Source organism: Somniosus microcephalus, chromosome 4 (assembly GCF_052327205.1).
Source record: "Somniosus microcephalus isolate GS21.2 chromosome 4, FLI_Smic_1.0, whole genome shotgun sequence".
Lineage (NCBI taxonomy): Eukaryota > Metazoa > Chordata > Chondrichthyes > Squaliformes > Somniosidae > Somniosus > Somniosus microcephalus.
The window spans coordinates 316,351,019-316,377,611 of NC_140990.1; the positions used below are offsets into that span (position 1 = coordinate 316,351,019).

At 47.9% G+C, this 26,593-nt stretch overlaps 1 protein-coding gene across 1 annotated transcript; it reads left to right on the top strand.

The window, feature by feature from the left end:
* Window positions 1-26,593, top strand: LOC147120634 (tubulin alpha-2 chain-like). The gene is made up of 4 exons (XM_085986787.1): window positions 1-83; window positions 7,180-7,402; window positions 14,039-14,187; window positions 25,432-26,593. Exons 1-4 carry the CDS (start codon window positions 81-83, stop codon window positions 26,401-26,403), a joined length of 1,347 nt encoding a protein of 448 aa, XP_085842913.1. The 5' UTR covers window positions 1-80; the 3' UTR covers window positions 26,404-26,593.

Below are 26,593 nucleotides of genomic sequence, written 5' to 3' on the forward strand. Positions count from 1 at the left end.
TGTTCCTAGGCTGGGGTGGTTGGTCTTTGTGCTTACATCAGCCAGCTTTGAGAGGAGGGGAAAAAAAAAAGATATTTGAAATGGTGAGTGGGCTGAACTCAGCCAGTGTGGCCCAAACCGTTAACCTGTTAAAGTTGGAAGAGAATTTTTTTCTCTTAATGTGAAGATGTTCCTAGAATTACACCCTGGAGGGGAAGAGGGAACTTATTGAGGAAAATGAGGGGCTGACTTGGTGCCCCGCAATCCCCGGGGCTGGGTATCCATCCCCCTGACTGCTCCTTTTGCCCCCTTGTCCTTGGGAGTCCAGGCTGCCACATGTCCAGACCCTTGCTCTGCTTTGGGAATTAACCCTCTTTTCCCTTCCCCCCCCCCCCTTGGGAATTAACCCTCTTCCCCTCTCCCCCCTCCCCAATTGCATTAAAAATAAGGCTGCAAGATTTTAGTGGGTGTTTACCCTTGTGCACCATTTTGTTCCTCCTTACCCCATTCCCATTTAGTCCAATTGTTACAAATTGGCCATTTCTGGGTGGAGGGGAATCACATTGGGATCTTCCAACTGATTGAAAGCTGTAAAGTGTAACTGGAGGCAAGTGTCTCCACTTTACTACAACCTAAAAATTCTAAAGTTGGACAACTCCAGGCAAATGGAGGTAATGTCTTGTATAAACACTTTTTAATGGTGGCTGCAAATCCAGTTTGTCATGTCACTTAAATTATAGGTGTCTGACATGGCCTTTACTCCTCCTGATGGTCTGTTTTAAATTCAGCTGCTTGTTTAATATGTTTATGGTGATTTGAGGCTGAGGAAGGTTTAAACCAGCACCGTAACTTGCCCCCATGTGCGCATTATTAATTCATGGGCTTTGCATTGGGTTCCATTTAAAACCAGAGAAAGTTGCATTCTGCATGTCTTTTAATTTCATTGAATCATAGAAACTTGCAGCACAGAAGGGGGCCAGTCGGCCTGTGCTAGCTCTTTGCAAGAACTGTCCAATTTAATCCCACACCCCAGCATTGTCCCCATAACCCTGCAAGTTTGTTCTCCAAGTACGATTGCCTTTTGAAAATTCCTATTAGGTAGTGCCTTCCAGATCTTAACAACTCTCTGGGGGGAAAAAAATTTCTTCTCATTCCCTTTCTAGTGTTTTTTTGCCAATTATTTTAAATCTAACTTCTGATTACAGACCCACTTGCAAAAGGAAACCGAACAAATCAATCATAATTTGAACACCCATTTATGTTGCCTCTTAACCTTCTCTGCTCCAATCTCGCCACATAGCTGAACTCGCACCATCCCTGCTATCATCCTGGTAAACTTCCTCTGCACCCTCTCCAAGGCCTTGACATCCTTCCTAAAGTGTGGTGCCCAGAATTGTGCACAATACTCCAGCTTTAGTGCAAGGTTTTATTTTCGTGTAGCTCCTTTTTAACCAGCTGTATTTATTTAACCTCCAGCCTGGGTTTGACACTTCTTTCACTTCACCAGAAAATTCACTTTCTTTTTAAACTGAGGGAGTAGAGATGACACTCCATATTGTCTGACTCCACCCCTCCTACAATCTAACCTGATGTTTTAACAAGTTACTTACCAGTTCTAAACTGTAGCTTTGTAACCTCTTGTATCTATCCTGATGTCATTTATCTGACAGAATGGGTGAATTGTTAGACTTTGCCAGGCTATGACTAGTGGTGTGTATCCACCACCCCGGGATCTGTACTGGGCCTCTGCTTTATAAGAATCCAAAAACAGCAGTGGTCCTATACTGAACCCTGGGGAGCACCACTGTGTACCTCCCTCCAGTCTAGAAAACACCCATTCACCACAACTGTTTCTATCCCTTAGCCAATTTTATATCCATGCTGCTACTGCCCCTTTTATCCCATGGGCTTCAATTTTGCTAAAAAGACTGTGGTACTTTATCAAATACTTTTTGAAGTCTATATACACAACTCCAACTGCATGTGCCCTCATACCTTCTGTTACCTCATCAAACAATTCAATCAAGTTAGTTAAACACGATTTGCCCTTCACAAATCCTTTATTAGTCCATACTTATCCAAATGGTGAGTATTTATCAATGACTTGGATGAAGGAATAGAGTGGAATATCCAAGTTTGCTGATGACACCAGGTTAGGTGGCACAGCAAGTACTGTAGATGGGAGCAGAAAGTTACAAAGGGGCATTGATAGATTTAAGTGAGTGGGCAAAACTGTGGGAGTTCTTTCTTACAGCTGGTCCAATTAAGCTCCTGGACAATTGGGGACTCTCGGGATGTTGGTGCTGTTGACTATTAAGGGCAGGTAGTTGGCCATTGGCCAGCGCTTAAATGCCACTTGCCAACCTGAGCATCAACATTTCTCGGTCCTGCTTTAGTCCACTCGATTGTTGGCAATGGAGCTGAACACTATAGAATTGTGAATGAACAGCCCCACTCCTGCACATGTAGGGGAAGGTCATTGGCTTCAAGAAAGACTTGCTGCCTGTCACCACCTCAGGACGTCCCAAAGCGCTTTACAGCCAATGAAGTACTTTTTGAAGTGTAGTCACTGTTGTAACGTAGGAAATGGGGCAGCCAATTTGCGCACAGCAAGCTCCCACAAACAGCAATGTGACAATGTTTTTGTGATGTTGATTTGAGGGATAAATATTGGCCAGGGCACTGGGGAGAACTTCCCCTGCTCTTCTTTGAAATAGTGCCACGGGATCTTTTATATCCACCTGAGAGCAGATGGGGCCTCGGTTTAACGTCTCATCTGAAAGTTGGGATTTCTGACAGTGCAGCGCTCCTTCAGTACTGCACTGGGACTTTTGGCCTAGATTTTTGTGCTCAGGTCTCTGGAGTGGGACTTGACCCCACGACCTTCTGACTGAGTCAAGGGTGCTACCCACTGCGCCACGGCTGACGCTTAAGCAGCAGCAGGTGGTTGGGCAACCATCAGATCCTCACTTGGATATAGAGGAACCTGCATTGATTGCGGTTCCAGCCACTTACTGTGACTATGATGAAGTGAGAATAAAATGTTGGGAGATGTATGCATGGGGAACAGTTCAGCTTTCTTGTCAACACTACCTTGGTGTGGTAGGTTATAGTCACTGTACTGCTGTACTTTGGTCAATACATAACTGGGGATGGGAGGGTGTGTGAAAGAGGGAGAATCAGGCTTGTGGTGGGTCACGGGTGACAGAGCTCAACTGCAATGGCTCAAGGGTTATATAGAAAGAACTGTCCCACTGCAGTGTAAAAATTCCAATTCATCCCTTTTTTAAAGTGCCTGTGGATATGATATTGCATGAACTACACTGGGGGTGGTGGTGCATTTGCAAAGATAATCCAGAGGCCGTAAGCAGAGTTTAGTTCATGTTGCTTTTTAATGGCTGCTCCACACACACACTCCCAGGCAAAAGCAATCGAATACCTATACACAATACAATGATAACAGCACTATCAAACTCCGTGTGCTCAGGCCCAGGCAATCGAGTACCTATCACCAATGTCAGACATAACGGGTGGTGGGCTCCATCTCTAGCCCCAACTTGTATTGAAGGGATATGACTTTTTATCATTACATTTTTTGGTACTAGGATATTTGCCATTTTAAGTGTGATCATCTCTCTCCAGAGACAGTTAGCCTGTGCTCAGACCCCCATGTAATGCAGCCTATCCTCAAACCATCTTCAGTCTACCTGTGCTCTAACACTAAATGCTTATTCTATTGTTACATAAAATTGCAATTTTGCCAGAAATCTTTTTTAAAACAAGGATGATACCAAAACTGTGTCAGGACAAGACTGAACAAGCTGGGGCTCTTTATAGAAATCAAGGCTGAGGGGTGAGCTAATAGAGGACATTAAATTAAATTATGAAGGGTTTGACAGTGTATCGTAGAATCATCGAATGGTTACAGCACAGGAGGCCATTCGACCCATCAAGCTCATGCCAGCTCTCTGCAGGAGCACTTAAGTCCCACTCCCCCCCCCCTGCCCTTTCCCTGTATCCCTGCAATTTTTCTCCTTCAGGTACTTCTCCAATTCTCTTTTGAAAGCCGTGATCGAGTTTGCCTCCACCACCCTTTCAGGCAGTGCATTCCAGATCCTAACCCCTCGCTGCGTAAAAAAGTTTTCCCTCCTGTTGCCTTTGGTTCTTTTGTCAATCACCATAAATCTGTGTCCTCTGGTTCTCGACCCTTCCGCCAATGGGAACAGTTTCTCTCTCTCTATTCTGTCCAGGCCCCTCATGATTTTGAACACCTATCAAATCTCCTCTCAACCTTTTCTGCTCCAAGGAGAACACCCCCAGCTTCTCCAGTCTATCCACATAACTGAAGTCCCTCATCCCTGGAACTATTCATGTAAATCTTTTCTGCACCCTCTAAGGCCTTTACATCGTTCCTAAAGTGCAGTGCCCAGAATTGAACACAATACTCCAGCTGAGGCTGAACCAGTGTTTTATACAGGTTCATCGTTACTTCCTTGCTTTTGTATTCTGTGCCTCTATTTATGAAGCCCAGGATCCTGTATGCTTTTTTAACCGCTTTCTCAACCTGCCCTGCCACCTTCAACAATTTGTGCACTTATACCCCCAGGTGTGTCTGTTCATGCACCCCCTTTAGAATTGTACCCTTTAGTTTATATTGCCTCTCATTCTTCCTACCATAATGTATCGCTTGTACTTTTCTGTGTTAAATTTCATCTGCCACGTGTCCGCCCATTTCACCAGCCTGTTTGTCTTCTTGAAGTCTATCACTATCCTCCTCACTGTTCACTATACTTCCAAGTTTTGTCATTTGCAAATTTTGAAATTGTCCTGTACACCCACGCCCAAGTCATTAATATATATCAAGAAAAGCAGTGGTCCTAGTACCAACCCCTGGGGAACGCCACTGTATACCTTCCTCCTGTCTGGAAAAACAAACGTTCACCACTACTGTTTCTTGCCACTTAGCCAATTCTGTATCTGTGCTGCTACTGTCCCTTTGATTCCATGGGCTTCAGCTTTGCTGGCAAGCCTATTATGTGACTATCAAATGTCTTTTGGAAGTCCATGTACACCACGTCAACTGCATTACCCTCATCAACCCTCTGTTGCCTAGTGAGTATTAACTAGTTTTTTCCCCTAACTTAACTAGATAAACTAATTAATAGTCTATTAAATAGAGGCATGGCAGGGCACCTCAGTTCCATGGAATGCACATCCTGTGCTATTTGGGAGCTTCAGGTCACTGTGTCTTGGACAACCACATGTCCAGGAAATGTTGTCGGCTGAAGGAGCATGAGCACCTGGCATCACTGCGGTGCATCAGTGAGGCTGAGCTACGTGGATAGCGTGTTTCAGGAGGTGGTCACCCTGCAGCGTAAGTGTGCAGATAGGGAGACTGGGTGGCTCAGACAGAAGAGGAGGACCAGGCACACAGTCCCCTGAGTGCATCTTGCTCTCTAACCCGTATACTGGTGAGGGAGATGGCTCCTCTGGGGTGTACAGCCAGAGCCAAGTCTATGGCACTGCGGGTGGCTCAGCTGTATTTGGGAGGGGGGGGCGGCGATGTGGGACAAGATCGGGAAAGCAAGTGGTTTGGTAGTTAGAGGAACAGATAGGTGTTTCTGCAATCGCAGATGTGATTCCAAGATGGTATGTTAGCTCCCTGGTGCCAGGGTCAAGGATGTCAGAGTGGCTGGGAACATTGAGGTAGGAGGGTGAACAGCCAGAGGTTCTGGTCCATATTGGTATCAATGGCATAGGTAGAAAGTGATGAGGTCCTGCAGGCAGATTTTAGGGAGCTAGGAAAGAGATTTAAAAAGCAGGACCTCAGGTCATAATCTCTGGATTACTCCCAGTGCCACGAGCTAGTGAGTATAGAGATAGAGTAGAGCAGATGAATGCATGGCTGCAGAGATGGTGCAGGAGGGAGGGCCTTAGATTCCTGGGACATTAGGACCGGTTCTGGGGGAGGTGGGACCTGTACAGGCCGGATGGTTTGCACCTCAACAGAACCGGAACCAATATCCTCACGATGAGGTTTGCTGGTGCTGTTGGAGAGGGTTTAAACTAATTTGGCAGGGGGATGGGCACCAGGATGTAACATTAGAAGGAAGAAACAAAGTACACAAAGGATTGGGAGACAGATAGCACTGGAGTAGGAAATAGTAAGGTATTAGGTGGGGTCAGACTAAGAATACAAGAAGGTCTGATAGGTTTACAGTGCATGTGTGTAAATGCACAAAGTGTGGTAAATAAGGTTGGTGAGCCGCAGATGCAAATAGCCGCATGTGGGAATATGATGTTGTGGCGATGAGACCTGGCACAAAAAGTCAGGATTGGGTATTAAATATTCCTGGATATGAAGTGTTCAGGAAATATAGGGAAGGAGAAAAAGGAGGTGGGGTGGCAGTATTGATTAAGGAGAATGTTAATGCTGGAGAGAGGATGTCCTGGAGGGGTCAAGGACAGAATCTATTTGGTTAGAGTTAAACAATAGAGGTGCCATTACACTAAAGTGTATTCTATAGGCCAACTAGTGAAAAGGATATCGAGGAGCAAATTTGCAGGGAAATTGGACAAGTGCAAGAACTAGAGTAGTGATAATGGGGGACTTCAACTATTCTAATAGACTGGGATAGTAATAGTGTAAAGGGCAGAGAGGGGGAAGAATTTCTGGTGTTCAGGAGAACTTGAGTGTTTCTGGCCCAATGAGTAAGGAGGCATTGCTGGTTCTGGGAATAAGGTGTCAGTAGGGGAACATTTAGGGAACCACGATCATAGTATCATAACCTTTAGATTAGCCATGAAAAAGGACAGGAAGCAATATGTAGGGAAAATGTTTGCACTTGTGGGGGGAGACCAAAACTAGAGGCATCAATGAGGTAGTCAGTAATGGATCGAATAAGGAATTCAGGAGAAACATTTTTACCCAGTGTGGTTAGAATGTGGAACTTGTAACTACAAGGAGTTGTTGAGGCAAATAGCACGGATGCATTGAAGGGGAAGCTAGATAAGTGCATGAGGGAGAAAGGAATAGAAGGATATGTTTGGGTGAGATGAAGGGGGGTGGAGGCTCTTGTGGAGCATAGACCATTTGGGCCGAATGGCCTGTTTGTGCTGTAAATTCTATAATAAGGTTGACTCTAAGCATTCTGCACTAATTCCTCAAACACCCTCTAATCATTCCCTTCTCTTTTGCAGCGTGAATGTATCTCCATCCATGTTGGCCAGGCTGGTGTCCAGATGGGCAATGCCTGCTGGGAGCTGTACTGTTTGGAGCATAGCATCCAGCCCAATGGCTATAGACTTGACAGCAGCAGCACTGGAGGGGTGGACGACTCCTTCAGCACCTTCTTCTGTGAGACGGGAGCTGGGAAACGTGTGCCCAGGGCAGTCTTTGTGGACTTGGAACCGACTGTGATTGGTAATAGAGGCACTCAAATCTATAATTGTATCTTAATACGTTTTACAGAAGCTGCTTGCAATTTAGTAGGGCTCTTGATTTAAGGCATGTTGGGATAGCCTTGCGCCTTGAATGAAATCTCTCCACCCTGAACAGTTGATGCTCCTAACACTAATAATAATTGAGTAGGAGTGAAATATATTAGATGAAATAAACCTAGTGAAAGAGGAAGTATTAAGGGGTTTAGCATCTTTGAAAGTGGATAAATCCTCAGGCCCAGATGAAATGTATCCCAGACTGTTGAGAGTAAGAAGAAATAGCAGAAGCTCTGACCATCATTTTCCAATCCTCTCTGGCTACAGGTGTGGTGCCAGAGGACTGCTAATGTGGTACCCTTGTTTAAAAAGGGAGAAAGGGATAGACTGTGTAATTACAGGTCAGTCAGCCTAACTTTGGTGGTGGGAAAATTATTGCAAAAAATTCTGAGGGACAGGATAAATGTTCATTTTAGAAAGACATGGATTAATCAGGGTCAGTCAGCATGGATTTGTTAATGGAAGGTTGTGTCTGACTCGTGTATGGCAGCACGGTGGCATAGTGGTTAGCACTGTTGCCTCACAGCGCCAGGGACCCGGGTTCAAATCCGGCCTCGGGTCTGTGTGGAGTTTGCACATTCTCCCTGTGTTTGCGTGGGTTTCCTCCGGGTGCTCCGGTTTCCTCCCACAGTCCAAAGATGTGCGGGTTAGGTTGATTGGCCATGCTAAAAAGAAATTGGCCCTTCGTGTTAGGGGGGATTAAATACGTGGGGTTACGGGGATAGGGCTTGGGTGGGATGGCTGTCGGTGTTGGGACCAGGTGCTAGGGTTTGGATGATCAGCCATGATCTCGTTGAATGGCGGAGCAGGCTCGAAGGGCCGAATGGCCTACTCCTGCTCCTATCTTCTATGTTTCTATGACTAACTTGATTTGAATTTTTTAAGGAGGGTTGATGAGGGTAGTGTGTTTGATGTAGTCTATATGGATTTTAGCAAGGCTTTTAATGTCCTGCATGGCAGACTGGTCATGAAAGTAAAAGCCCATGGATCCATGGCGAAGTGGCTGAGGCAGGAAATAAAGGGTAATGGTTGAAGGTTTTTTTGACTGGATGGCTGTTTCCAGTAGGGTTCTGCAGGGCTCAGTACTGGATCCTTTGCTTTTTGTGGTCTACATCAATGATTTGGACTTGAAAGTAGGAAGTATGATTAAGAAGTTTGTAGATGGTACAAAAACTGGCCGTGTGGTTGATGTTGAAGAAAGCTGCAGACTGCAGGAATATATCAATGGACTGGTCAGGTGGGCAGAACAGTGGCAAATGGAATTCAATCTGGAGAAGTGAGGTAATGCATTTACATAGAAACATAGATAGGAGCAGGAGTAGGCCAGTTGGCCCCTCAAGCCTGCTCAGCCATTCAATGTGATCATGGCTGATCATCCAAATTCAGTACCTGATCCCTGCTTTCTCCCCATACCCCTTGATCCCTTTAGAATTATATCCAACTCCTTCTTGAATATATTTAATGAATTGGCCTCTACTGCCTTCTGTGGTAGAGAATTCCACAGGTTCACCACTCAGTGAAGAAATTCCTCTCTTCTGTCCTAAATGGCTTACCCTTTATCCTTAGACTGTGACACCTGGTTCTGGACCCCCTGACCATCGGGAACATTCTTCCTGCATCTAGTCTGTCCAGTCCTGTCAGAATTTTATAAGTTTCAATGAGATCCCCTCATTCTTAACTCCAGCGAGTACAAGCCCAATCGACCCAATCTCTCTCCATATGTCATTCCTGCCATCCCAGGTATCAGCCTGGTGAATCTTTGCTGAGCTCCTTCCATGGCAAGAACATCCTTCCTCAGATAAGGTGACCAAAACTGCACACAATACTCCAGATGTGGTCTCACCAAGGCCCTGTACAACTGCAGCAAGACATCCTTGTTCCTGTACTCAAACCCCCTCTACAAAGGCCAACATACCATTTGCCTTCTTAACCACCTGCTGCACCTGCATGCTTACCTTCAGCGACTGGTGCACAAGGACACCCAGGTCTTGTTGCACTTCCCCTTCTCCCAATCTATTGCCATTCAGATAATCTGCCTTCCTGTTTTTGCCACCAAGTGGATAACCTCACATTTATCCATGTTATATTGCATCTGCCATGCTTCTGCCCAATCACCCAACCTGTCCAAATCATCCTGGAGTTTCTCGGCATCCTCCTCACAGCACACGCCCACCCAGCTTTGTCATTTGCAAATTTGGAGATATTACATCTAGTTCCCTTGTCTAGATCATTAATATATATTGTGAATAGCTGGGGTCCAAGGACCGATCCCTGCGGTACCCCACTAGTTGCTGCCTGCCTCTCGGAAAAAGACCCGTTTATTCCAACTCTTTGCTTTGTCTGCCAACCAGTTTTCTATCCAAGTCAATACCTTGCCCCCAATCCCATGTGCCTTAACTTTACGTGCTAATCTCTTATGCGGGACCTTATCGAAAGCCTTCTGAAAGTCCAAATATACCACATCCACTGGTTCTCCCTTATCTATTTTACCAGTTACATCCTCAAAAAATTCCAGTAGATTAGTCAAGCATGATTTACCTTTTGTAAATCCATGTTGACTTTGTCTGATCCTGTCGCTGTTTTCCAAGTGCTCAGCTATTACATCCTTTTATAATGGACTCTAGCATTTTCCCCACTACTGATGTCAAGCTGATGTAATTCCCTGTTTTCTCCCTACCACCTTTTTTGAATAGTGGGGTAACATTAGCTACCCTCCAATCCATGGGTACTGTTCCAGATTCCATCGAATGTTGGAAGATGATCAGCAATGCATCTACTATTTCTAGGGCCGCTTCCTTAAGTACCCTAGGATGTAGATTATCAGGGCCTGGGGATTTATTGGCCTTCAGTCCCATCAATTTCCTTAACACCATTTCCCTACAAATACTGATTTCTTTCAGTTCCTCCCCTTCATCAGTGAAGGCTCAAGGCAAGAGAATACACTATAAATGGTAGGACACAAGTGCAGTAGATCAGAGGGACTTTGGAGTGCACGTCCACAGATCCCTGAAGGTAGCAGGACAGCTAGATAAGGTGGTTAAGAAGGCATATGGGATGCGTGCCTTTATTAGTTGAGGCATAGAATATAAGAGCAGGGAGGTTATGCTTGAACTGTATAAAACTAATTGGGCTGCAGCTAGAATACTGCGTGCAGTTCTGGTCATCACATTACAGGAAAGATGTGATTACACTAGAGGGGGGTGCAGAGGAGATTTACAAGGATGTTGCCTAGGCTGGGGAATTTTAGCTATGAGGAAAGATTAGATAGGCTGGAGTTTTCTTTAGAACAGAGGAGAATGAGGAGAGTGCATTGAGGGGCCTAGATAAAGTGGATAGGAAGGACCTATTTCCCTTGGCAGAAGGGTCAATAATCAGGGGGCATAGATTTAAAGTAATTGGTAGAAGGATTAGAGGGAACTTGAGAACTTTTTTCACCCAGAGGGTGGTGGGGGTCTAGAACTGCCTAAAAGGGTGGTAGAGGCATAAACCCTCATCACATTTTAAAAGTACTTGGATATGCATTTGAAGTGCCATAACTTACAATTTCCAGCACTTGGTCCATAGCCTTGTATTTAGGGTGGATAGCTTTGTCAGCTGGCATGGACAAGATGGGCTGAATGCCCTCCTGTGCTGTAAATTTCTATGAACACTAGGAATATCTATTGGAGGCATTTTTTATTCGCTTATGGATGTTGCTGGAAAGGCCAGCATTTATTGCTCATCCCGAATTGCCCTTGAGAATGTGGTGGTGAGCTGCTGCCTTGTACCACTGCCGTCTGTGGTGAAGGTGCTCCCACAGTGCGGTTAGGTAGGGAGTTCCAGGATTTTGACCCAGTGATGATGAAGGATTGGCAATATACTTCTAAGTCAGGATGGTGTGTGACTTGGAGGGGAACTTGGAGGTGGTGGTGTTCCCATGTGCCTGCTGCCCTTGTCCTTTTATAGGTGGAAGAGGTCGTGGGTTTGGGAGGTGCTGCCGAAGAAGCCTTGGCGAGTTGCTGCAGTGCATCTTGTAGATGGTACACACTGCAGCCACGGTACGCTGGTGGTGGAGGGAGCGGATGTTTAAGGTGGTGGATGGGGTGCCAATCAAGCGGGCTGCTTTTTCCTGGATGGTGTCGAGCTTCTTCAGTGTTGTTGATGCACTCATCCAGGCAAGTGGAGAGTATTCCATCACACTCCTATCTTGTGCCTTGTAGGCGGTGGAAAGGCTTTGGGGAGTCAGGAGGTGAGACACTCTCCACAGGATAACTAGCCTCTGACCTGCCCTTGTTACCAAGCAATGCTCTGCTTTTATTATGTATCTACAAACAGTTGATGGTGGTGTGATCCTAACTATACTAGGGAGTTGCTTAAATTCATAAATGACTAATCTCTTTTTAGCCCTAACCACATCAAGGATTTATTGGCCTTGGAGGAGGTGCAGTGCAGGTTTGACATAATGGCCCAGAACTTGGTGTCGGGGGCTTGCCGCGTGTGCAAGCCCCCGATCTGCACTCACCCTGCGCGCCGACATCTGAAGCCCGGGCCTGCTTGCATTTCCTGTCACAGGCCCGGTTCAGATGTCAGTGCGCTGTGCTTACCTGATCCAGCGGCGTAGTTAGTGCGATGTGCCGGCTGGGATCAGGTGAGCACTGTACAACCAATCAGGGGAGGGGAAGGTTCATTCATGAGTTTGAGAGTAAGAACTGTCAAACTCATGAAAACTACGGGGGCCCAAAACACTATTTAAACTTTAAATAAAAATTTAAAAAACATCCCAATCATTAAATTAAGTATAAATAAGTTTAAAAAAAAAAAAAAAATGATTTAAACAATTTTTTTTTGAAAAAAATAAATTTTTAATAAAAAGGGTCTAAAACTAAACTTACCTTATTGTAGGTTCTTTAAAATAATAAACCTGTGGGGGAAATTTTTTTTCTAAATTACACTAAAACACCACTTGCCTGTAAAAATAAATACTTGTGCTTTTTACAAGCGTAAAGACAAGCCTTTAGACGTGCGCAAATCCCCCAAAACAGAGGAAATCCAAGATGCACGCACTGCCCCCTACAGTGCACGCGCTAGCCTCTTCACCTCTTGGGTTAGAGGAGAGGAAATGCCAGTTTTCAGTGCATGCGCTGTGCATGCTGAAAACCGGCATTTCCTCCGGCCAGACGTGAGAGTACCCCTTCCGTACTCACGCGTTTGGGGAGTAATTTCTGCCCCATGATATCAGGGCTAAGATGATTACATTTGAGGATGGGTTGCATAGACTAGGCTTGTATTCCCTTGAGTATAGAAGATTGAAGGGGTAACCTAATTGAGGTGTTTAAGATGATTAAAGTATTTGATAGGATAGATGGAGAGAAACAGAACATAAGAAATGGAATCGGCCATTTGTCCCTTCGAGCCTGCTCTGCCATTCCATGGCTGATCTTCTACCTCAACTCCACTTTCCCTTGGTATCCAAAGATCTATCGATTTCTGTCTTGAATATACTCAATGACTGAGCATCCACAGCCCTTTGGGGGTAGAGAATTCCAAAGATTCACAACCCTCAATGAAGAAATTTCTCCTCATCTGTCTCGGAATAAGGGATTGGCCCTTTAGGACTGATGAGAAATTTCTTCATTCAAAGTGTTGTGAAGCTTTGAAATTCTCTACCCCAGCGAGCTGTGGATGCTCAGTCATTGAGTATATTCAAGACAGAGGTTGATAAATTTTTGAATATTAAAGGAACCAAGGGTTTGCGTGGGAAAGTGGAGTTGAGGTAGATGATCAGCCATAATCTTATTGAATGGCGGAGCAGGCTTGAAGGGCCAAATAGCCTACGCCTGCTCCTATTTCTTATGTTCTTATCGTGGTCACTTTTACTGAGACTCCCCAGCGTCTACTCCCTTAAGGATTTTATGCATTTCGATGAGATCACCTCCCCTTCTAAACTCTAAAGAATATAGGACTAGTCTACTCCATCTCTCATAGGACAATTTCCCACCCCCCCCATCCCAGGAATTTGTCTAGTGAGCCTTTGTTGCACTCCCTCTAAGGCAAGTATATCCTTCCTTGGGTAAGGAGACCAAAACTGCACACCACTCCAGAACAAGGAGACAACACCTTAAAATTAGAGCTAGGCTGTTCAGGAGTGATGTCAGGAAGAACATCTTCACACAAAGGGTAGTGGAAATCTGAAAATTCTCCCCTCCAAGCTAAGGCTAGGGGTCAATTGAAAATTTCAAAATTGAGTTTGACAGATTTGTTAGGTGAGGGTATTGAGGGGTACGGAACCAAGGTGGGTACATTGAATTGAGCTACAGTTCAGCCATGATCTAATTGAATGGTTGGACAGACTGGAAGGGCTGAATGGCATACTCCTGTTCTGATTGGTCGTTAAACTCAATGCACGGTCATGGACTTTTTTTGGGAAGGTTGAGCTAAGAACTCTAGACTTCCATATTCGTGAGGACACTTCTTTTACTTTAGTCTATGCAAGCTGAACAGTCTATCCAATTTTCAATGCAACAGTGCTGCTAGTCTATTATATACCTAGTATGGTCATGTGTAATTTGCACTATTTTTGCAGATGAGGTCCGTACTGGTACCTATCGCCAGCTCTTCCACCCTGAGCAGCTCATCACTGGGAAGGAAGATGCTGCCAACAACTACGCCCGCGGGCACTACACCATCGGCAAGGAGCTGATTGACACTGTGTTGGACAGGATCCGTAAATTGGTATGGGTATTGTGCTCAAAAGCCTTGCTTTGAGAAAGGAATGATTGATGGATGCTGTAAAACTGCATATTGAATAATGATTCAGCAAGGCACAAAAACCTTACAAATTTCATACAATGGCAAGTTTAATGTCTTCCCCTGGTGGGCTAATGTGCCAGCTGCTTCTGTATGTACTAGTGGCTAAAAGCAATGTCCTCTTTAGTTGTTTTCCAATCCCTCCATGGCCTTGCTCCTCCCATCAATGAGAGACTTGCATTTCTCTAGCACCTTTGACCACAGGATGTCCCAAAGCTCTTTACAGCCAATGAAGTACTTTTTGAAGTGTAGTCAGTGTTGTAATGTGGGAAACGCAGCAGCCAATCTGCACACAGCAAGCTCATGGCAGATGCAATATAATGTGGATAAATGTGAGGTTATCCACTTTGGTGTCAAAAACAGGAAGGCCGATTTATTCTCTGAATGGCAATAGATTGGGAGCAGGGGAAGTGCAACGAGACCTGGGTGTCCTTGTGCACCAGTTGCTGAAAGTAAGAATGCAGGTGCAGCAGGCGGTTAAGAAGGCAAATGATATGTTGGCCTTCGTAGTGAGAGGGTTTGAGTACAAGAACAAGGATGTCTTGCTGCAGTTGCACAGGGCCTTGGTGAGACCACATCTTGAGTACTGTGTGCAGTTTTGGTTGCCTTATCTGAGGAAGGATGTTCTTGCCATGGAAGGAGTGCAGCGAAGATTCACCAGGCTGATACCTGGGATGGCAGGAATGATGTATGAGGAGAGATTGGGTCGATTGGGCTTGTACTCGCTGGAGTTTAGAAGAATGAGGGGATCTCATCGAAACTTATAAAATTCTAACAGGACTAGACAGACCAGATGCTGAAGGATGTTCCCGATGGTCGGGGAGTCCAGAACCAGGGGTCACAGTCTAAGGATAAGGGGTAAGCCATTTAGGACTGAGATGAGGAGGAATTTCTTCACCCAGAGTGGTGAACCTGTGGAATTCTCTGCCAAAGAAGGCAGTAGAGGCCAATTCATTAAACATATTCAAGAAGGAGTTGGATATATTTCTTAAGGCTAAAGGGATCAAGGGATATGGAGAGAAGGCGGGTACAGGGTACTGAATTTGGATGATCAGCCATGATCTTATTGAATGGCAAAGCAGGCTCGAGGGGCCAAATGGCCTACTCCTGCTCCTATCTTCTATGTTTCCCACAAAGAGCAATGTGATAATGACCAGATAATCTGTTTTTAGTGATTGAGGGATAAAATAATTGCCAGAACACCAGGGAGAACTCCCCTGCTCTTCGAAATAGTGTCATGGGATCTTTTGCGTCCACTTGAGAGCAGACGGGGCCTCGCTGTAACAGCACCTCCAACAGTGCAACCCTCAGTGCTGCACTGGAGTGTTGGCCTAGATTTTTGTGCTCCAATCTCTGGAGTAGGACTTGAGCACAAACCCTTTTTAACTGAGACAAGGGTGCTACAAACTGAGCCAGAGCTGACACTATCTCTAACCTCCTCCAGGCCTATAATCCTCCGAACCCTGCGCTCCTCCAATTCTGGCCTCTTGTGCATCCACCATTGGTGGCCAGGCCTTCAGCTGCTCAGGCCCTAAGCTCTGGAATTCCCTCCTGAACCTCTGTCTCCATCTCACTCTCCACCTTAAGGCACGCCTTTAAATCTACTTTTTCTTTCACATGTTTGGTCACCAGTCCTAATGGCCCAGTAATTCCGGTCCCAACGCGTGAGTACGGACGGGGTACTCATGTGTGGGCCTGTTGGAAGTGCCGGATTTCAGCATGCGCGGGAAACCGGCATTTCCTCCAAGGGGTTCAGAGGTCCAACGTGTGCGTGCAGGACTCTGCGCACACGTGTTTAACTTCCTTTTTGACAGGTTTGCCTGTGTGTAAGGGCCTCAGCTTTTTAGAAATGTAAAAAGGAGACATAAGGACTTGATTCTTTAAGGTAAGTGGTCTATTAAAATTATAACTTTTTCCACAGCTTTATTGTTTTTAAGGACTTTACAGTAAGGTAAATGTATTTTTAGACCTGATTTCTTAACCAAATTTGAGATTTTTTTTTTTTTAATTGTTTATAATTTTTTAAAAAGTTATTTATAGTTCATTTAATTAGTGGGATGTTTTTAAAAATTTTATTTAAAGTTTAAGTAGTGTTTTGGGTGCCCGTAGTTTTCATGAGTTTGACAGTTCTTACTATCAAACTCATGAATGAAGTTTTCCCTCCCCTGATTGGTTGCCCAGTGCTCACCTGATCCCAGCCGGCACATCGAACTAACTACGCCGCTGGATCAGGCAAGCACAGTGTGCTGACAGCTGAACCGGGCCAGTGACAGGAATTCCAAGCAGGCCCAGGCTTCAGCTGTCAGCGCGCCAGGTAAGTGCACATCGGGGGCTTGCACGTGCGGCAAGCCCCCGAACCTAATTTCTGGGCCATTATCTCCTTGTGTGGCTTGGTGTCAAATGTGGTTAATGGCCTGATGTGCCTTCAATAACCACAAAACTAGAAGTTATAGACTTTAACAAGTTGGCTTTTAATCACTAAGATCAGAGCTAACATCTCGACACACTGACTGGCTCGCAGGAATGAGTCATACAGATCCTGGGATCTTTATGTAAGAGAAGTCAGGGGCGGTGCCAAGACCTGGAACCTTCCAGGTTAGTCAGGAAAGAGGAAGTGAAACTATACACTGTGGGGGAGGGTAATATACATGAGTGCAAAACGAATACAGGCAAGAACTAATACAGGCAAGACAAACAGATTTCATTACATTCACCCCTTCTTTAGATTTAGTCCATCGGGTGATGTTTCTTAAAAGTTGGTATAAGTGAGTCTGTCAGGAGGTTTTGCGGTTCTCAGTGATCGGCGCAAAGCCGGTTGGGGTGCCTCTAGGGGAGTGGATTCTGGTTCCTCTGCTGCCCAGGCCTCCGCAGTGTCTTCCAGGTTATCTGCAGTGTCCTCCAGGTTAAAGTTGGGTATTGATACCTCTGGGCGTCCTGTCTCTTTTTGGTGTAGGTCTTCCTCGGGTAGTCTCTCATCGTTCTCTCCGCTCCCCGAGGGAGCGAGGTCTTTTATGGAAACAGTGTCCTCTTGCCCGTCAGAGTATTCGATATAGGTGTACTGAGGGTTTGCATGGAGGAGCTGTACCTTTTCCACAAGGGGGTCCGTTTTATGGCCTCTCGCGTGCTTCCGCAATAGTACTGTCCCCAGAGACATCAGCCACGCGGGTAGAGATATGCCCGAGGTCGATTTCCGGGGGAAAACGAACATCTTTTCGTGAGGGGCAGCGTTAGTGGCTGTACATAACTGAGACCTTATGGAGTGGAGCACGTCTGGGAGGACTTCCTGCCAGCGGGAGGTCGGAAGGCCTTTTGACTTTAAGGCTAACGTGACAGCCTTCCAAACAGTAGCATTCTCCCTTTCCACTTGCCCATTACCCCGGGGGTTGTAGCTAGTGGTTCTGCTAGTGGCTATCCCCTTTTGAGAGCAAGAACTGGCGCAGTTCGTCACTCATAAATGACGTCCCCCTATTGCTGTGTATGTAGTTCGGCATGCCAAACATGCAGAATAGATTACCGAGACACTTGATGACCGTGGCTCTGGGCAGGGAATGGCGAAGGGGAAGCGGGAATATTCATCGATGATGTTGAGGAAGTATACGTTACGGTCGGCAGAGGGAAGGGGTCCCTTGAAGTCCAGACTTAGGCGCTCGAATGGCCGTGTGGCTTTGAGGTGTGCACGGTCAGGCCTGTAGAAACGAGGCTTGCATTCCGCACAGATGCGGCAGGCTCTGGTCATTGCCCTGACCTCCTCGATGGAGTGGGGCAGATTGCGGGACTTTATAAAATGGTATAGTCGGGTGACCCCTGGGTGACAGAGGTCATTGTGGAGACCCTGTAATTTGTCCGTATGAATGCTGGCACACATTCCCCGCGATAGGGCGTCTGGGGGTTCATTAAGGGCTCCCGGCCTGTACATAATATCATAGTCGAACGTGGATAGTTCGATCCTCCACCTGAGTATTTTGTCATTCTTGATTTTCCCCCTTTGTTATTAAACATGAAAGCCACCGACTGCTGGTCGGTGAGCAGGGTGAAACGTTTGCCGGCTAGGTAGTGTCTCCAGTGCCGCACTGCCTCCACTATAGCCTGTGCCTCCTTCTCGACAGAAGAGTGCCTGATTTCAGGTCCCTGAAGGGTTCGGGAGAAGAAGGCCACAGGTCGCCCAGCCTGACTGAGGGTCGCAGCTAAAGCAAAGTCTGACGCATCGCTTTCGACTTGAAAGGGAATGCTTTCGTCCACTGCACACAGTGCAGCCCTTTCAATGTCCTGTTTGATACTGGTGAAAGCCTCCCGAGCTTCAGCTGATAGTGGGAAGGACGTCGATTTAATGAGGGGTCGGGCCTTATCAGAGTAATTGGGCACCCATTGGGCATAATACGAAAAAAATCTCAGGCACCTTTTTAAAGCTTTGGGATTGTGTGGCAGGGGCAGTTCCTTTTAGGGGGCGTAATCGGTCAGGGTCCAGTCCAATTACCCCATCTTCCACCACACAGCCGAGGATACAGAGACTGGTTGTGTTGAAGACACATTTGTCTTCGTTGTAGTTTAGATTCAGCTTTAGGGCAGTTTTTAAAAATCTCGCAAGATTTAGATCGTGGTCTTGCTGGTTGTGCCCGCAGATAGTGACATTGTCCAGATAGGGGTAGGTAGCTTGTAGTTTATTCTCGTCAACCATGTGGTCCATCTCACGTTGGAAGACCGAGACCCCATTTGTTACCCCGAAGGGCACTGAGAAAATGGTAGAGGCGTCCGTTTGCCTCAAAGGCAGTGTATGGGCAGTCCTCCGTTCTAATGGGGAGCTGGCGATACGCGGATTTGAGGTCGATAGTCGAGAAGACTCGGTATTGCGCGATCTGGTTGACCATTTCTGATATGCGGGGTAAAGGGTAGGCGTCCAGCTGGGTATAAATATTAACAGTCTGGCTGTAGTCAATTACCATCCGTTTCTTTTCGCTATTTTTAACTATGACTACTTGGGCACGCCACGGACTGGTACTGCATTCAATAATGCCTTCCCGCAGGAGTCTGTCCACTTCCGCCTTGATAAAGTGTCTGTCTTCCAGACTGTACCGTCTACTTTTGGTCGCTATGGGCCTACAGTTCGGAGCGAGATTAGCGAATAGAGGGCGGGCTGATTTTTAAGGCTGATAGGCCACAGGCTGAGTGGCGGCTGGGACCCGCCCTATGCTAGCGTGACACTTTCGTGGTGGCACTGGAAGTCCAGGCCCAAGATTACATTAACAGAGTTCTGGCATCACGAGGAGTTTAAAATCCTTGTCTGCCTTTTACAGTCAGTGTTACCACACAGTAGCCCAAAATGTCCGCAGCGTGGGGCTTAGCAGCCATAGCAATTCTGCTCCGTGTAGGGAGGGAGTTGCAGGATTTTGATCCAGCGACTATGAAGGATTGGCGATATACTCCCAAGTCAGGATGGTGTGTGACTTGGAGGGGAACTTGGAGGTGGTGTTCCCATGTGCCTGCTGCCCTTGTCATTCTAGGTGGTTGATGCGCTATCAATTACTCATAAAAGACTGAGAGTTAAGAGAGTAACTAAAGGCTTTTATTAACAAAAGAATGAAGGTCTGCCTTGAGTGGTCGACCGGTCCAGAAATACAAAGGGCTGGGGAGCAGTCACCTTTATACTAGGACTTGTGGGAGGAGTCAGCCAAGGCATGTCCAGGCATGTACACAGTGGAATACAAACAGTGGTTTACCACATTCACCCCTTGTTTAAAATTGAGTCCGGCGGGGTGAAGTATATTAAAAGTTAGTGTATTGGAGTCTCTCTGGAGGTCTTGTCTGGCGCTGTGATCGGCGTGGCGACGGCAGGGGTAGTGGAGCTTCCGGCGTCGAGTCCTGCGTGGGCTGTGGCACAGGCGTGTCGTCCTCGTAGATGTCGAGCGGGTCGCGGGGCCCAGGCCTGCCGTCTGCTGGGGCTGGATATCGGATCGTTGGGGGGGGGGGGGGGGGGGTGGTAGTAGTGAGTAGTGGGTTACTGCGGCCCCCGAGGGTGCAAGGTCTCTTACGGAGACTGTGTCCTCCCGCCCGTCCGGGTATGCAATGTAAGCATACTGGGGGTTGGCGTGGAGGAGGTCGACCCTCTCGACCAGGGGGTCCGTTTTATGGGTCCTCACGTGCCTTCTCAGTAGGACCGGCCCTGGGGACGTCAGCCATGGCGGTAGCGATGTCCCTGATGTGGACTTCCTTGGGAAGACAAACATTTTCTCATGAGGGGTGGCGTTAGTGGCAGTGCAGAGCAGTGACCGAATAGAGTGGAGTGCATCGGGGAGCACATCCTGCCAGCGGGAGGTTGGAAGGCCCCTAGACTTTAAGGCTAGCAGGGCGGCCTTCCAAACTGTCGCATTTTCTCTTTCCACCTGTCCGTTCCCCCGGGGGTTGTAACTGGTGGTCCTGCTTGTGGCAATACCCCTAGTTAGCAGGTACTGACGGAGTTCGTCGCTCATAAACGATGAGCCCCGGTCGCTATGGATATAGCTGGGGAAACCGAACAGGGTGAAGAGGTCGTTCAGACATTTAATGACCGTGGCACTGGTCATGTCCGGGCAGGGGATGGCGAACGGGAAACGGGAGTACTCATCAATAATATTGAGGAAGTACACATTACGGTCGGAGGAGGGGAGAGGCCCTTTAAAATCAACGCTCAGGCGCGAGTGGCTTTTATCAGGTGGGCCCTGTCTGGTCTATAAAAGTGCGATTTGCACTCAGCGCAGACTTGGCAGTTCCTGGTCATGGTCCTGACCTCCTCAATAGAGTAAGGCAGGTTGCGGGCCTTGATGAAGTGGAAGAACCTGGTGACCCCCGGGTGGCAGAGGTCATTGTGGAGGGCCCGCAGTCTATCGATCTGCGTGCTGGCGCAGGTGCCACGCGATAGCGCATCCGGGGGTTCATTGAGCTTCCCGGGCCGGTACAAGATCTCGTAATTGTAGGTGGAAAGTTCGATTCTCCACCTCAAGATCTTGTCATTTTTGATTTTGCCCCTCTGCTTGTTAAACATGAAAGCAACTGAACGTTGGTCAGTGAGCAGGGTAAATCGTTTTCCGGCCAGGTAGTGCCTCCACAATCGCCTGGGCCTCCTTCTCAACAGCGGAGTGTCTGGTCTCCGGGCCTTGGAGGGTTCGTGAAAAGAAGGCCACGGGTCTCCCCGCCTGATTGAGGGTAGCGGCCAGGGCAAAGTCGGACGCGTCGCTTTCCACCTGGAAGGGGATGGATTCGTCCACTGCATGCATGGTGGCTTTGGCAATGTCTTCCTTGATACGGTGGAAGGCTAAGCGGGCCTCTGCCGTCAAGGGAAAAGAGGTGGACTTGATCAGCGGATGGGCCTTGTCCGCAGAGTAGGGGACCCACTGGGCATAATAGGAGAAAAACCCTAGGCACCTCTTCAGGGCCTCGAGGCAGTGGGAGTTCCATAAGGGGACGCATCCGGTCGGGGTCGGGGCCGATGACTCCGTGTTCCACAACACAGCCAAGGATGGCGAGGCGGTTTGTGCGGAATATGCACTTCTCCTTGTTATATGTCAGGTTCAGGAGTTGGGCGGTGCGGAGGAATTTTTCGAGGTTTGCGTCATGGTCCTGCAAGTCACGGCCGCAGATGGTCACATTGTCCAGATATGGGAAAGTGGCCTGCAACGCATTTTGATCTACCATCCGGTCCATCTCCCTTTGGAAGATGGAGACCCCGTTGGTGACGCCAAAGGGAACCCTAAGGAAGTGGTAGAGGCGGCCGTTTGCCTCAAAGGCAGTATACTGGCGGTCCTCAGGGCGGATAGGGAGCTGGTGGTATGCTGATTTCAGGTCAATGGTCGAGAAGACGCGGTACTGCGCGATCTGGTTGACCATATCAGCTATGCGGGGGAGTGGGTAGGCGTCCAGCAGGGTGTAGCGATTTATTGTCTGGCTGTAGTCGATGACCAGGCGCTGCTTCTCGCCGGTCTTAACGACCACAACCTGGGCTCGCCAGGGGCTGGTGCTGCCCTCAATAATCCCTTCCTTCAGGAGCCACTCCACTTCGGTTTTAATGAAAACCCTGTCCCCGGCACTGTATCGCCTGCTCTTTGTGGCGATGGGCTTACAGTCGGGGGTGAGGTTAGCAAACAGTGGGGGGGGGGTGACTGAGTGTGGAGAGGTTGCACCTGGTGCGCGGCGGGCAATTTGGGAGCTGCTGGCTGCGGACTGTGAGTGGGGGTAGGGGTCCACCGTACGCCATCGTAACACTTTTAAGGTGGCACTGAAAATCTAACCCCAGCAGGACGGCAGCGCAGAGGTCGGGCAGGACCAGAAGTTTAAAATGATCGTACACGGTCCCGTCTACTACGAGTGTCACTACGCAGTAGCCGTCGATGTCCGCCGACTGGGACTCGGAGGCCATAGAAATCCGCTGGTGCGCAGGTAGGACTGGGAGAGAGAAACGCCGCACCGTGTTGGGGTGGATGAAGCTCTCCGTGCTCCCAGAGTCAAAAAGGCAGATTGTATCGTGGCCATTTACCTTAATGTCCATTGTGGAACTGGCCAGCTGGTGCGGTCTCGCTTGGTCCAGTGTAACGGATGCCAGCGTAGGGGTCGGTGTGTCGCTGCGGGTATCAGATGAGGCGGTGTTGGGGGCCTGCTGCGTTCCGGCTGTCGTCCAAGATGGCGGCGTCCATGATCCCCATGTGGCTGGAGGCGTCCAAAATGGCTGCTGTACCGGTGGTTCGCACATGGCCGGGGAGGCCCAAGATGGCGGCCCGCATGGCCCACACGCGGCGCTGCTGGGGTTCGGGGTGGCTTTGGCCCTGCAGACGTTGGCGTAGTGTCCCTTCTTCCCGCAGCCCGAGCAGATCGCGTTTTTCGCCGGGCAGCGCGCTCTGGGGTGTTTTGCCTGGCCACAGAAGTAGCATTTCTGGCCTTGGGACACTGCTGCGGTAGTTGGGCCATTGCTGGGGTGTGGCTGGGGTGGCACGGCGCTATGAGGCGGTCCTACCGTGTCCCAGGCTGTCATTCCCCGCGGCGTCCACGGTGCAGAGGAGTAGGCATCCATGCCCCGGTAGGCTGCATCCAATGATAGTGCGAGTTCAGAGGCCTTGTTGAGGTCGAGGTCACTCTGCTCCAACAGTCGCTGTCGGGTGTAATTGGATCTGTGGCCCGCTACAAAAGCGTCCCGGATAAGTTCCTCTGTGTACACGGCGGCCTTTACATCCTTACAACCACAGGCCCGGCCAAGCACAGACAGCGCCTGAAGGTATTCCACGGTCGATTCCCCAGGTTGTTGTTTACGACTCCCCAGAAGGTGCCTGGCGTACACTTCGTTCACTGGGCGCGTGTACTGGTCCTTGAGCTTGATGGCGTCCGCGTACGCGGTCGCGTCTTGGATGACCGAGTACACTCGGTGGTTCCCTTTGGAGGAAAGGACATCCAGTTTGTCCTCGTCCGATTTGATTGCTGCGGAGGCGGTCAGGAATTTTTCGAAACACTTAAACCAGTGAGTAAACTTGGTGGATGAGTCCGCCTCCTGATGATCTAAGTCCAGGCATGCTGGTGTGAGGATCTTCTCAATTATAAAAATTTTGTTAATAAAATTGATGCACTGAGAGTTAAGAGAGTAACTAAAGGCTTTTATTAACAAAAGAATGAAGGTCTGCCTCGAGTGGTCGACCGGTCCAGAAATACAAAGGGCTGGGGATGTCTTTGAATGTCAAGGGGCGGTGGTTAGACTTTTGCTTGTTGGAGATAGTCATTGCCTGGCACTTAAGTGTCAAGTAACATTCATGCCACATCAGCCCAAGCCTGAATGTTGTCCTGGTCTTGTTGCACACAGGCATGGACTGCTTTGTTATGAGGAGTTGCAAATGGCACTGAACACTGCAGTCATCAGCAAACATCCCCATTTCTGACCTTATGTTGGAGGGAAGGTCATTGATAAAGCAGTTGAAGATGGTTGGGCCAAGGACACTGCCCTGAGTAACTCTTGCAGCATGTCCTGGGGCTGTGATGATTGACCACCAACCACCACAACCATCTTCCTTTGTGCTAGGTATGGCTTCAGCCAGTGGAGGCTTTTCCCCCTGATTCCCATTGACTTCAGTACAGTTTTGGTATCTTTAAGGAAGGATATACTTGCCTGAAGGAGTGCAGTGAAGATTCACTAGACTGATTCCTGGTTTGAGGGGATTGTCCTATGAATAGGTCTATATTCCCTAGAGTTTAGAAGAATGAGAGGTGATCTCATTGAAACATGTAAAATTCTTAAGGGGCTTAATAGGGTAGATGCTGCAAGGATGTTTTCCCCTGGCTGGGTTGTCTAGAACTAGGGGTCACAATCTTTGAATAAGGGGTTGGCCATTTAAGACTGAGAAATTTCTTCACTGAGGGTTGTGAATCTTTGGAATTCTCTACCCCAGAGAGCTGTGAATGCTCAGCTGTTAAGTATATTGAAGGCTGAGATTTAGATTTTTGGACACTAAGGGACTCTTAGGGATATGGGGATAGGTGGAGTTGAGGTGGAATATCAGCCATGATCTTGATGAATGGTGGAGCAGGCTCGAAGGGCTGAATGTCCTACTCCTGCTCCTATTTCTTCTTCTGGATCATCAATGCCATGCAGTCTAGCTATCTTAAATACTTAAATCTCTCTTGGTCACAAATCGTGTCCAGAGCACTTTCTTCCTCCCACCACCTGTCTCCACCATTGCAATAAGCTTTGATGCTTTGCAAGCAGCTATGAGGTTATAATGCTAGGGTAGCCACTTTGGTCAGCAATACAGACCAGGCAGGTCCCAGGTTTGAATCCAAGTCTTGAGCGGACTGATTGCTAGTGCAGGTGTGATGGCCCAAATGGCCTCTTGCTATGCTCTTGTCATTCTAATTGTGTTCTCAACCAGATTAAAACTGGCTTCCACGTTCAATGGCTGGGGGAAATGCCTGGGGAATCTAGACACCTCTCTAGAGCCTCTGCTGGCTGTGTACCCACCCACCCTGCCCAGCTATCAATCTGGTGACTCTTCTCGGTGGACAGCCTGTGTAAATTCAAAGATCCATTATGAATGATGCCTCCTTGGATAAAATCAGAACAACCCCCAGGATGCAACCCACACCAGGGAAGAGTCAAAATTGAACTAGATAATAGGAATGTTGATGTCCTGCTTTAAGTAACTGATGTGGGTTTTGTCTTTGCAGAGTGACCAATGCACAGGTCTTCAAGGCTTCCTGGTATTTCATAGTTTTGGTGGTGGCACCGGTTCTGGTTTCACCTCCCTGTTGATGGAACGTCTCTCCGTTAACTATGGCAAGAAGTCCAAGCTGGAGTTCTCGATTTACCCAGCTCCAAGGATCTCCACAGCTGTGGTCGAACCCTACAATTCCATTCTGACCACTCACACCTCACTGGAACATACCGACTGTGCTTTCATGGTGGACAACGAAGCCATCTATGACATCTGTGAAAAGAATCTGGATGTTGAGCGTCCCGGCTACATCAACCTGAACAGGCTGATTGGCCAAATTGTGTCGTCAATCACAGCATCTCTCCGCTTTGATGGAGCTCTGAATGTAGACTTGGCAGAATTCCAAACCAACTTGGTGCCTTATCCTCGTATCCATTTCCCTCTGGTGACCTATGCTCCAGTGATCTCTGCTGAGAAATCTTCCCACGAGCAATTATCTGTGTCCGAGATCACCAACTCTTGCTTTGAGCCGGGCAATCAGATGGTTAAGTGTGACCCTCGCCGCGGCAAGTACATGGCTTGTTGTTTACTGTATCGGGGTGACGTGGTGCCAAAAGATGTCAATGTTGCCATTGCGTCCATCAAGACCAGGCGTTCCATCCACTTTGTGGACTGGTGCCCAACTGGCTTCAAGGTTGGCATCAACTCCCAGCCTCCCACTGTGGTGCCTGGTGGGGACTTGGCCAAGGTGCAGCGCGCGGTGTGCATGCTGAGCAACACCACGGCCATTGCCGATGCCTGGGCTCGCCTTGATCACAAGTTTGATCTGATGTATGCCAAGCGCGCCTTTGTGCACTGGTACGTGGGGGAGGGGATGGAGGAAGGGGAGTTCTCTGAGGCCCGTGAAGACATGGCAGCCTTGGAGAAAGATTACGAAGAAGTTGGAGTTGATAGTGTTGCAGAGTGTGATGAAGACGAGGAGTAATTCTGAACGCCCTCTAACTGTAGGGCAGATCTGTGTTCCACCCATTTTAAGTAAATTTAAATAATTGAAAATGGTCCCATTCAGCAATGAATATTTTGACTGATCAATCTATTGTGGTCAAGTATTTACTTTGAAATGCCCTTTGTATATTGACTTGCATGTGTTTGAAGTAAATCTCACTTTAACATAA

What these genes read in the sequence shown, in the direction of transcription:
- LOC147120634 (XM_085986787.1), top strand. An exon ending in CTTGGAACCGACTGTGATTG is followed by an intron (nt 7,403 to 14,038) that starts GTAATAGAGGCA and finishes CTATTTTTGCAG; the next exon opens with ATGAGGTCCGTACTGGTACC. An exon ending in TGGACAGGATCCGTAAATTG is followed by an intron (nt 14,188 to 25,431) that starts GTATGGGTATTG and finishes TTGTCTTTGCAG; the next exon opens with AGTGACCAATGCACAGGTCT.